We start from the raw sequence: 12,947 nt of genomic DNA, 5'->3' as shown, positions 1-12,947 counted from the left end.
GACTGACTGAGCATATTCTGAGCTCTGGTGGCTCTCTCTGGCATTACCTTCCGTCCTGGAGGTGATATAACCTGCCCCAAATGTACTACCTCTGTCTGACAGTACTGCAATTATTTTTTGGCCACTTAGTACCCCTTCTCTGCAAGTAGGATCAGGAGTGTTATTGAATTTTCTTGTCAGTGCCCCTCTGAAGTGCTACAGACACAACCTAGTGTGCTCGAATCTCTGACCACGATACGTGAACGCCATGATGTACTGAGAATTGGAGTGTAAGGGGACAGAGAACAATTTATTTTTTAAATCAATCCCCGTAGAGTAGGTCGTCCCACTAGGGATATTACAGAGGATGGTGGCAGGATTCAGTACCACCAGAAATTACACCTCAACAATATTATTGAAGGGGCGAAAATCCTAGACCATCCTCCAACTGGACCCCTTCACTTTCTTCAGAGGGTAGATAGGCGTGTTATATGAGGACATGGTAGGTTGTATTATGCCTTGCTCTAACAATGTCATAATGGTTTCGTAAATCCCTTTGTCCACTTCTCTAGACATAGGGTAGTGCTAAACCCGTGGTAACATCGCACAAAGTTTCACTTTTATTTGCACTGCTTCAATACTCTATAGCAGCCCCACCTCATGAGGATTTCTAGTCCATAAATGGGCCATCACCTTTTCCAAATCCTCCTTCCAATGTGGTGATGTTTTTCTAATGATGAGCATGGTCCGTGCTACTTCCCTTTGCTCAATTGCTATCTGCCAAGGCAGCCCAATCTCAAGGACCATCTCTCATGTGTCTTCGGTGTCTTCAAACAATTGCTCATCGGACACATCCCTTAGAGATAAGGTTGGATTGATGCACAGAACTGTGCGCCATTCTCTGCCTTCCCTATCTGTGCCTGAGAGAACCACCCTGTTCTTCTTGATCACAACTGCCTCTAAAAGAATCATAACAATTGTGCCTGGTTTTGCTTCCTGTGGCACAGCAGGCCGAAACAAAAACTCAGTCGGTAACCACCATGTCTGATTTCTAATCCCCGGGACCCAACTCAACAAAACCATTACCCCATAAAGAAACAAAGTTGAATGTACCGGCACTCCATTGATCGAGCTGTCACTACAATGTGCATGCAAACGTGCCGATTCTCTTACCAGATGCAAACCTGGAGTCGGGCATACTATACCTTTCCCTGTAAAAGCAATCTACTTCTGCAACTTAACTCTAGATGTCTTGACCTGGATGATTTGCCGGGGTATCTGAACAATACAACAAAGGAGCAGGTACATTTTGTGTACCTACCTTGACATGTAGATCTTCAACATAAGGAACTGACAGGATAGCCCCAGAGAATCCCAGTGTGTCCATATTTTTGCCTAACAAGGAGACCTCACCTTCCTTAATGCAAGATTTTGTAGCCCCTGTGTCGACCATGAATGAGAATGTTCGGATGCCTACCTGCACACTTATCCATGGTTTCTCTGCCAGATTTGTGTTAATGGACAGGATTGGATACATCAAAGACCCCTGTGGGCTGTCCTCCTCCTGGTATATATTAGCACCGGGGAGCAGAAAAGGACTCCCTCCAAAAACACTTGCTACATTACTTGCTGTAATGAGTAACCATTTCTTGGGGTAGAGAATGTTTCTCCCACATCTGTACCAGTGCTTGTACTAGCATGGTTGGTGGGATCCCATAGGTCTGTGCAGCCCCAGTCACCGGGTTCTGTTCAACCCAGGTCTGCTGCGATTGTGCAGAGCCTGGGGCACATGGCAGGGACGGAGATTGCATCTGCTGAGCTGCCACGTTAAAAGACTGTGACCTGTCTCAACAATCTTGTGACACGTGTTCAAACCTCCCACACTACCAACACTGAATCCCGTGAAATCCTCCATAATTATTTCCCACTGCCCATCAAAATGGGGACCCATTCCTCTAAACCCGCCAAATGAACCACTTCCCTCGTGGAAATCCTCCCCTACCACTTCGAAACCCTCTTATTTGCCTTGGATCGAGAGCATACTCGTTCATCCACCTCTGTCTCATACCCGATTCACCCTGTCCCCCTTGTCCCAATTACCCCTGCTGTTCATCTAGGGAGTTGGTAATTACTGTCCCAACAAGTTTGGCCTCTGCCTTTTGTGCCTGTTCTATACTCTCCTTTTCCTTTTCTTGTCTCCTTTTACTAAAATTGACATGCACTTGAATTTCTGTCCAACTCTTGACCTCCATTTCTACCACTTTAACTAAATTGTGCTGAACTTCCTTGGTTCTTTAGCATGTGGTAAAAAATCACCACATTCTTGTCCCACGCGTCTGTCGTCTATTTCCTCCACATCTCCTGAATTAACTGGATGTGTGCGGCAGGATTATCAACCAATTTCATCATTTTGGCTAGAATTGAATTCATTTCAGGCATATCGGGATACATATTCCACAACCCCATACCTGGCAGGGTGCATACACCCGTCTCTCCCTGCTCATAATCCAATTCCTATTCCTCTTCATCCCATGCTCCTGCTATTCATTCCCCTAACGCTTCTAGAGGCACAGAAGCATACTCAGCACGACTGTAGGGTGTCGGCTTCCATCCTTCCTGCACAAACCCTGTACGCATGGCAATATTTCTGTTCTCCATGTCCACGTTGACCTCCTTGATCACCGATGTATCTACCCTAACTTATCCATGCCTCCACCTTCCTTCTTCTACATTCTTGGCCTGTCTATTCCCTTCTTCCCGATCTTCATTTCTTTGCTGTTGTAACAGCATTACTTCTTCTTCCGCTAGCCTCAGTGCTTCTTTCATTTTTTCCTGCTCCTGTGTCTCTACCACCCTTCATAGCCTATTCCTCTATCCTAGCAGGAAAAGGCCTAACCTCCTCCATATCCCTTATTCTCGATCCTTTATCCACTCGTCTAGCTGCCGGCCTCACTCCCTCCCATTTTTCCCACCTTTAATCTATATACTAACCTAGCAAATAAGGTAATTATTCCCTTTCTGCTCTACATTCTCAGTATTTCTGTAGCCCTAACACTTTCACTTCCCTCGCTTTCCCACTTCATAGGCACTGCAGCGGATGGAGGCATCACCTGTGTCCATCTTGCAACCACTGGAGTGGCCACTGGGGAAAATTGAGGTTTGAACTCAGGGCCTTTGTACTCTTCTGTTGGTGATAAGGGATAGCACCCATTTGGGGGTGGTGCGGAAAGAATTCCTGCACCCTCCTGTTTTTAACACTATGGGCCTTACTGCCTTTTTCACACATCCGCCAGAGCTCTAAGATGTTCAACCGCTTCTCTAATTTTGAACCCCTGTTCCTCGTAGTCAAAAAAGTATGCAGGTTCTCTAATATCCCCTTATCATAGGTCCCCTTGATATGCTAAGAATTGAGCATTTTCCCCTTAGTTTCCAGTAGCCATTTCGGATATTTTTGAATTTTCGCCTTAAAGCCAGCAAGCACTTGACACAAATGATTCAGCGGAGTCTCCATACTCCAACCTGATTTACCCAAACTAATTTCAGAAAAAATAACACCAAAGCCAAACCTGCGGCACAAAATGTTTCCCCCAAAAAAACCTTTTCCCCCTTCCCAGTTTCTTACTTGTTACCCACAATCACTCACCGTATTTGCTTTCACTGCAATCACTTCACTCAGCTACTTGCTTTAATTCTACTTCTCACTCTTACACAAAAGACATCATTTCATGAAAAAAAAACACTCGCTGGCCAATACCTCTGCAACATCTCCTTCACTCAAGAACAGAAGGAGCGCAGTTCTTTTCACTATAACACCGCTGCTCCTGCTCTCTTCATCGCTACTACAGTCTTCTCTACTACATAACCGTCTTTCCCTGACTACAAGAAGTTTCCCCTTCACTACTTCAACTAGCCAAGAAAAGCGAGGTGAGGGCTCCACCCCCACAGTAAACACAGAAAGAGGAATGCCATGGGTATACTTAAAGAAGGTATCTACGGTTGGACTTACCATAAAATGCCCCCCAGCCTCTAGGTGAGGGCTCCAGCCAACCAGACAAGCAAACTAAAGGTTATCGAGAAAAACCTCACAATGGCCGTGCTGGGGAGAATACAACCTCACACCTAAAAAATGATAAACTAGGTACACAATATATGCCAGGGACTTGAAAACGTAAGACAGTTCACTCGCTCCCTCAAAGCATTCACTCTTTCAATCCCCTCAACCTTGACTAACTCCACGCACGCACTCCAATTCTACCCCTACCAAGCGCCTTAAATCAAAGCAACAACCCTTTTTTACCCCTATTTCCCTTCTTGCTTTACCGACAAAAGTGCACTCACGTGAATCCGAAGCACTCCGATGTGATGCTCCGTCAAGTCATCCTGCACAGCTGGACCATGGTACCATGCCTCCGAGGAACAGACGTGCCTTTAACCAATATGGTGCCCGCAAACCTTGCTTTTTCACAGTGCACGGAAGACTGAATCACGCAGAGAGGTGCCACAGCCAAGTTGTGCGGACAGAAACCTCCAACATCTCGGAAAGTCTGGGGTCGCTACGTAGTCGCCAAATTTCTTGGGGCAGTTCCCTAATCAGCTCAACCCAAAGCAGGCCCCCCACTTAAGGAACAAGTACACGTCTTTACGTAAAGCAAGACAATCATCCAGAGAGGAGCTAGATGATGCCATAGAGTCAAACTAACCCACATCTCACTGGACCACATAAGTTGACCCATTATATACATTTTTGCAACAGTTAAAACACCCCCATATATTTTATTACACTCTATCACCCACATGTGATTGGACAAAACCTCTACAAAGAAATCCAGTCTTTCTCGAATTCTTCCATTCTCATTGGCCACTTGTTATCTTAACTACCATCTTCAGTTCATATTCATAACACACCCCTTCTTGGGATTCGTCTATGGTAGGTTGTGACATCATCAAGCAGTTAAACTTTTGGGTGCAAACATAATTCATTACAAGTAGCAACTGGCCTGAGCCCGTTACCTTAAACATAATAGCACATTGTTTGCATAAATACTTCAAACAATATGAAGGAGGCTGAGTAAACGGTTCTCTTTGAACTGATGATAGCTATCTTATCCAGCCTGGCTTACTGGCTCCATTGAAACATTCTAATCTAAATAACTGCCATTTCATCATGCACAGCACCTCTGAGAATACAATTGAAACTCCTAGGTTTTAATCACTTTAGTCTCGAGCCTTACTTCACCCCATATTTATTGCTGGTCAAAACAAATAGCTGAAACCTTCTGGATGCTCCATGTACGTATGATTACATCTGCTTTCTGCAATACTACCAGGCCATAAAAACAAAGACAGGTTTCTTTAGCTGAGCTGACTATCGTCTAAGGTCATAGTAGACCAGTTTCTCAAAGTGAAACCCTGACTGCTGTGTTTTAATCCATTTGTACAAAAGGCCCACTACATGTAGATGATTTTTATACATTCCCTGTGTATATATATCAGTGTGCATCCATGTTTAACTGTTATATTTTCTTCACATTGGGTTCTCTATGACCAATCCTCTTACTTGCATTAACATTATAAAAACTCCTTGTTGATCGTGTTTTATAGTTCATTTGGTGGTTTTAGCATTTGATTTTCTACACGTGTTAAAATCTAATATGTATCAATTTAACCCAAAAGTAACACTAAGTAACATATCCCATTCACATTTTACTAAACTGGATACAAATGAAATTGCATCCTAGGGCCAGTTTGCCACACCCCCGGTAACAAATAAGGTGCGTGCAACATGAATCAGTCATGGTGTGCTGCAAATGACCTCTGTCTCAACGCCAGTAAAACTGAGATCATTCGCATTGGGACCTCTGCTCCCACCTTCCCACTTTCACTCTGGCTGGCCTCCCTTGCCCTGTGCCCGCACCCACTTTTGAGGCCAAAAACCTTGGGGTTATCTTCAACTCCACTCTCTCCTTCTCCGCTCTCATTTAGGACATCTCTAAAATGTCTATCAGCTGCACCTCCTTAGAGGTAACCTACCTTTTCTCACTTTCCCCCAGTGGCTCACTGTTTCCAGAGCCCTGGTTCTCTCCAGGCTGGACCACTGCAACAGCCTCTCCCTCAACCTCCCTGCCTCTGCCCTGCACCCTCTGCACCTCATCCAGAACAAAACCGCAAGACTTATATTTGGCCTAAAGCACAGGGACTGCATCTCTCTGGCACTGAACTCTCTTCACTGGCTCCCCATGGCTGCAAGGATCAAGTTCAAGATCCTCTGCATTGTCCACAAGGCCTTCTGGGGCCTGGGACCTACCTATCTGCAATGTTGCCTACCTAAATACTGTCCTTCCCGAGCCCTATGCTCGTTTACCTCCAACCTTCTGTGAGTGAGCCGCTTCTCCAAGCAGAGATTTGGAGAGAGATCCTTATCCTCAGATGGGGCCGCCCTCTGGAATAGCCTCTCTGCCATCCTCCCTCTTGAGTCTGATCTCCTTAAGTTCCGGAAACTCCTCAAAACCTTCCTCTTCTCCTCTTCCTTCTCTCTCCCTCTACCCTGCTAACCTGCCCTCTGCTCTTTCCCTCTCTCCCTCCCCTTCCTTACAGCTTGCTGACTGGCCGCCTGGTGTATGTCAGAGTCGCCCAGGTCGCTGGCACCCCTGCCAGTCCTCTCTCGCCCTTGCCGCAGGGCCCTGCACTCACCCCACCCTCACTGCACTTGTAAAATGACCCAAGAGAGTGGCTCTCTCTGCACTTACCCTAGTATCCACCAATTGGTTGCACTTGGATCCACTCTCCCTGTAACCTTCTTTGAGAAAGAAAGAAAGAAAGAAAGAAAGAAAGAAAGAAAGAAAGAAAGAAAGAAAGAAAGAAAGAAAGAAAGAAAGAAAGAAAGAAAGAAAGAAAGAAAGAAAGAAAGAAAGAAACCTGTCTGGTCAATTTGGCAATTTAGATACTACATGCCAGTAATTTCATTGTATGATTGTTACCAATCTGCTGGCTCCTACAGTTTGGGAAGCAAGTGAGTACTGTACATAGGAGACACACCCAGGGGGTTACAGGTAGGTGACAATAGTAAGCAGAGGCAGCTGTGATGAGTAGGAGGAGCCAGGATGGGAGAAGCTCTGGAAGGACGGACGTAGGGTTGAGTGGAGCAATCAGTGATTGGCAGGATGTTTTTTGAACAGTAGGGCATTCAGGTACTCAATGTGCAATGGGGGCAGTCAGTCTTATCTGCATTTGTAACTTGTTCCAGAGTCAGGATATGTGGCAGAAAAAGACATGATGCCTAGGTGTTTCCCTACTGCCATTCTTTGCTTCCAATCTGCCGATGTCATACCTTCTGGTAGTATGTTGGCCTCCGAAGAGGGTGATTTCTTGGACAGGTAGAGCAGCGTTTTGGATGTGAGTGCTTTGAGGGTGATGAGGGCTGTCTTGAACATGATACATGCTTGCAGGGCTGGCCAATATGGCTCTTTGAGGTTGAGGGTTATGAAGTCAATTTCTCTTAGTACTCTGATGATCCATGTTTCAACATGCTCGATGGCTTTCAGGGGGGCCAGTATGGCATCTGTCCCTCGCCACCATCCAGTGGAGAGATGACGAAGACTTGGATGTCTGTCCTGAAAAGTGAGGAAGGCTGAGCGTGTTGACTTTGAGAAGGAACACAAGCTGCTACCACGCAACTTCAGTCGTCTTTGCATTGTGCATTTTGGCTGAGAGGTCACAGCCGATATTTTACAGGGGGTGGAGTTGAGATATGAATCCATCGCGCTTCATGCCAGTTCTGGACATTGGCATGCAATTAAAGAGTGTTTGTTTTTATATTTCTAGGATGCTCAAATACCACCAAAGTCACCCTTGCTGCTGTCCTCTGAGTTAATCAGCTGAGTTAGGAGAGACTGTACCCATAAAAAGCAACGTTTGACTGTAGCGTGGGCACCTGCAGACTTCTCATTGAGCTATTATGGAAGTATTTACTGAGAGAAGCCTGTGTCTTAAGTTTTCTATAAAAGATGAGAAGGCCATTTATGGAAGTAAGCATCGGTGAATTTTGGCTGGCATTACCCAAATTGACCTTTTACAATTGACCTTTTGTCCTAATTGACCTAATTAATAGTGGTCTTAATTGACCTTCTGCACAATTGAACTTTATATTATTTTAGTTATTTTATATATGTATTGGGTTGGTTTTGGATTATAAATAATATAAGGGGTTCGGGTGGGGGGTTGCAGAGCATTTTTGATTGGGTGGGGGGTTTCGGGGGTTTCCACCCTCATATATGTCCTAATTGACCTTTTAAATTAGGTAAATTCTCCCAAGTTCAATTCCCCCCCGAGGACAATTGTGAAAAGGTCAATTAGTATACATCCAATTGGCTGCCACAAAGAAGGATGCCCGGCATCCCGCTCTAACGTGGTGAGCAATTCATTTTTACCCCTGTGCCGATTATACTTGCCAGTGCTGGTGAATGAGGAATTGAGGGGATCGGGGGGGGGGGTGGCGGGGAGGGCAATCCTGTATACAATAATGAAAGAGTCATTCCACAGTAATGGTCTGAGTACCTGACCTTCAATGGCAAGCCCTGCCAAAGATGTTCGTAAGTTAGCATGTGAATGCAAAGCTTGGTATCTGATAGCAATACCAGCCCCATGATGTGCCATGTGATGTAAACGTCTGGCATAACATGGCATAATAGCCATAATGTGGCCTCAGCTGGGAAATGGAGCTTGTACAATGGCATCTCATGGTTGGCAGTGTCAATTCTTACCCTCCTGGTGCTGGCGAGTCCACACCGGGAATGACTTAGGTTACTACCAAACAGTTCTTAATACCTAATTGTTGGGCTGCAATCCTTACCAGCTCGACTCTGCCATAGCCACCCGCTCCAAGCGTAACTGGCATGCCCGCGTGCTTCCCCTCTTGGTATAGGACTGGTTCCAGGTCCTTCAGTCTGAGGGGTTTACTCAGACAATCTGTGATAAGGCCACTGTAGAAAAAACAAGAGATTGTACAGGGAGAAACAATAAACAAATAATCCACCTGTTTCATTGTCTATCAGGTGTCAGCAGCTCCTCTTATTTAGTTCAATGCATTATTTAGGAATTTACTGAGAACATTTGCTTACCTTATGCTGAATACTCGTATATTAGAACAGTGGCCATTACAAGAATTGCTTTTACTTGGGAGGGAACCTTCTCTTTCTAATGCAGCGTGGATATTTGTGATATTTTGCCCTTGCGTGCGCCAGTAACCTAAGTATGCATTACAGCATGTTTCTAATTGTGTTTATTGCATGTTTCAGAACTAATGGGTACTAAGACTCTAGAGAAATGTTGCAATATGGAGGTTTTGGAATTAGGATTTTTTTTGCCTAGACTGTGGTTTAGGCGGCCATGCGGTACATGGTATTGGGCGAAAATAATGAAAAAGAATGTACTGCACATTCGGCATGTGAAAAGAAAAATGAAGCCTATACTGTCAAACAAGCGGAGCGGGGGATGCGGGGGTATCCCCTGCTCCCCTTGTTCAGAATTATGGGCGTCAGGGGTTGCTGGAGTGTCTGCCACTTTCATGGGATTGAAAGCAGGGGACAATAAAGTACAACAAAAAAAAGAAAAAAAACAGAAGAAGGGACCCTACAGCGCCAGCTCCGACCCACGTTAGTGGGATGGAACTGACGCCACAGGGATAGAGTGGAGTCAGTGACACACACAGAAATGTGCCGCCAGATAAGGTAAGATGGGGGAATGAGTATGGGGATGTGAGTTGTGGGCGAAATTGATCACTGCACGATTTTCGAATTCGTAATTTTCGGATTCAGTATTTTCGCAGGTAAATATTTGCAGGTCCGCTGCAAACTGCCGGTATCACCGGCACAGTTACCGCCAGACCCGTAATGAGGCCCATAGACTCCGTCAGGACCTCCTTTAAAATCTGCCTGATGAGTGGCTATCGGCTGAAAAAAACTAAGATGAAAATAGCAAGGCCATAAAGGCTGAATTGTTTTAATCGAGTGTTTGGATTTTTTTGTCCAAAATGGCTGTTGCGATCGAGTCTGTAGAGATATGAAATACGAATCGATAGACGGGTAACGGGCATGAAGCGTCTAGCAGCAGAGCGCTCATAGTAAAAGTATCAACAAGTGAAATGAGGACAAGTGCCACGACCCACAGTGAGCGTGGAAAGCTGAGGCTGCTGAGGGCTTCCAGAGGACCATAGGAACAGACACAAGTAGTGTCCCTGGTTAATGAAGCAGCGATGGTGCCATTTTTAGCCACTAGACTGGCAAAGGAATAATGATGATGGTCCTTTTGGGACAAAGTCCTGCACTAGCCCTTCAGGTGAGGTCATGGACACAGAAAACGGAATGTCTGATCAGAGAGAAATAACATTGACGAGAGAAGCAGTGTTCCTATTGAAGTGTGAGCAATACATATAATGACTATATCCTTGAGATCAAACCTTTTCAGGTGAGTGATGGGCATCAGTTAGGGCAATAGGTCAGCTGCATGATTGTTCGCCTTTTCCTGGCCAGTGTAGGATACATCCCAAATGTTAATTGGGAAATTTCTCCTTATGGGTTAACAAAATACCCTGCTGAGTGAGGTGCAGTGTGGCTTCATAGAACAGTGTGTCACGGTTATCAGTCAGATGCCATCTGGGGTTTAGAGGAAATTGTGCTGCGGATGTTACGGTCCTGAATCTATTGGTACTTAGGCAAGTGAAAGAACAGGTACTGGATGTGGATTTTGTAGACTTCCATCCAGTGTTCGATTCTTCCGTGAGATGAGAAACACTCTGGTTCGTTCTAGATGGAGAGATAGGGCCTCATGCTGAGTTTGCTGGTCCGGAAACAAGGGTGCTGGTAAGTTCACTAGCATCCTTGTTTCCAGACCAGCAAACCACGTGTCTGCTTGCGTGGCTCCTGTGCCCGCGCTGCGGCCACGCTAGGCAGATCCTTTACGGAAGCACCGGCACTGTTAGCAGCGATGCCGGTGGTTCCAAGTCCCCACTCCCATAGAGTCCTGTGGGAATGGGGACTTACATTTTACCGGTGCTTGACTTCACGGGCAGCTGGACTTGTAATAGCCCGATGGCACCGGGAAGTCAGGAGCCGGTAAAATATTACGAGTCCGGCGGCAACCCCGCCGGTAGCACCGGCAGGGTTACCGCCGGACTCGAATGAGGCCCATAGTTTGGAAAGACCATCTTACTGAGAATAGTCTGGCAGCCCAGTGAACATAGTAAGTGTTGGGAAACAAGTAAAGAGCATGAAAAACTTGAAAAAGGCATACACAAGATCTTCCAAACAAGATCTTCCAAAATTTGAGACAAAATCCTAAATAATTTGCTGTATGGAGATGATATAGGTATCTATATATGTAGGTATGGTTTCAACGAAACCAATAAGCCTGCCAGAACACATGGGCACGTATCACACTCTGTGCTTATGGAAGACAGCCGAAGACAAGGCCAATCACCCGCACACATCTGCAACCATAAACCACTCCCAACGACACAATGCTCAACACCTCTGGAAATAGAATGCAGCTATCCCCCACAAGAAAAATGTGGTCTAACTGGTCTACTACTCTCACACTCTCTCTTATCAACTTCATAGCAACAATCTGCTTGCCAACTCAATATGGGTAGTTAGTAGGGACCTTGCCTCCCCTACCCAACTTCACTTTGGCTAAAATGCACACACGCATTCTAAACTCTGCTGACCAATTTTACCATACCTTGGACTACGGTCCTCCAAGGGCATTCACCTACAGCGCTGTGAAGCCGTAGCAATGGGATAAAGGTGCTATACAAATGACAAATTACATTACAATACATTCCGACCCAGACCTGCAAAACCTCACTAAAAGGAATCGTAAAACCATGAACAATAGCCAGCATTTGATGCAGCAGATGTCAACGGTACATGGAGCACACCTACACTGATAATCAGAACGGGGAGAGACGGTTACTACCGTGGTACCGGCCTTGACTACAGCAACAAGAAAAGCCAAGCGGTTCATCACAACCGGTGAGTCGAGGGGATAGCCGATAAGAAACCGAACTGTGTTGAACGAAAGTCGCAAAGGGCAATTTAAGGAAAGTTCAAAGAACTGTTAACATTAAGGGAAAAACAGCTGCAGAGAGGTCCGGCACCACGTGGGTGCTCATTCGAGAGACTCTGATTGGTCCCACATTTGTTGAAACTACCAATACCAGAAGGACCTAGGAGAGCCGGAAGGAGAAGGTCAAAGTGGTCATACAGGGGTCTAGCAAAACCTCTGTACAGTCGAAAGCCTTTGACCTACACGTAATTGAAAAGCTAAGGGAGGTGAATCCCGTATAGTGAGAAAATAGAAAGAACTGTATGATTGGCGAGAGTGTACCCGACGGAGGGATGCCGATGGAAAGGGGCGAAGTCTGAAGTCTCAATGAACAGTGTTTTGACAAGAGTGAAACCGACGGAGGGATGTCCACAATGACATGTAAGAAATTAAGTCTTATGAATGCGAAAGGTGAAATAGTTTTGAATACCAAGCTATAGTGACCCCGACAGAGGGAGGCTAACATTCAAGATGGGTCTGAGCCCGGAAGAGGTGGATCCAAGGGTGAAAAGCCGTTGGCTAAAGATTTGTGAATGCAAAAGGAGAAAGCGTATAAATGAGAGCTGTATTTAACCCGACAGGGGGAGGCTGCTTTTTGGAAAGGGATCTGAGCCCGGAAGAGTGGGATCCAGGGGTGAAAAGCTAGCACCCCATCAACAAGTGAATGCAACAGAGAAAATATTTTGAATACAAGCAGAGTAAAACCTGACCGAGGGAGGCTGATATTCGAGAGGGGTCTGAGCACGGAAGAGGGGGACCCAGGGGTGAAATATCATCACCAAAGTACAATCAGAAAGGAACTTTTGTTTAGTATTTTGAATACACCAGGCCCTAGGAAGCAAGAAACATATCCACCGGAGGTCCTGATA

At 45.6% G+C, this 12,947-nt stretch overlaps 1 protein-coding gene across 2 annotated transcripts in view; it reads right to left on the bottom strand.

Moving 5' to 3' along the window:
* LOC138453056 (cGMP-dependent protein kinase 2-like) overlaps positions 1-12,947 on the bottom strand; it is a 524,549-nt gene that overhangs the window by 245,537 nt on the left and 266,065 nt on the right. For both annotated transcript variants that reach the window (XM_069605521.1, XM_069605520.1), the window contains exon 13: positions 8,828-8,957. In XM_069605521.1, coding sequence (XP_069461622.1) covers positions 8,828-8,957 — 130 coding nt within the window. The remainder of the gene's footprint in view (positions 1-8,827; positions 8,958-12,947) is intronic.

The sequence above is a fragment of the Ambystoma mexicanum genome, chromosome 4p, assembly GCF_040938575.1.
Source record: "Ambystoma mexicanum isolate Mex_15411 chromosome 4p, UKY_AmexF1_1, whole genome shotgun sequence".
Taxonomy (NCBI): Eukaryota; Metazoa; Chordata; class Amphibia; order Caudata; family Ambystomatidae; genus Ambystoma; species Ambystoma mexicanum.
This window is presented reverse-complemented; position numbering and strand designations above follow the sequence as displayed.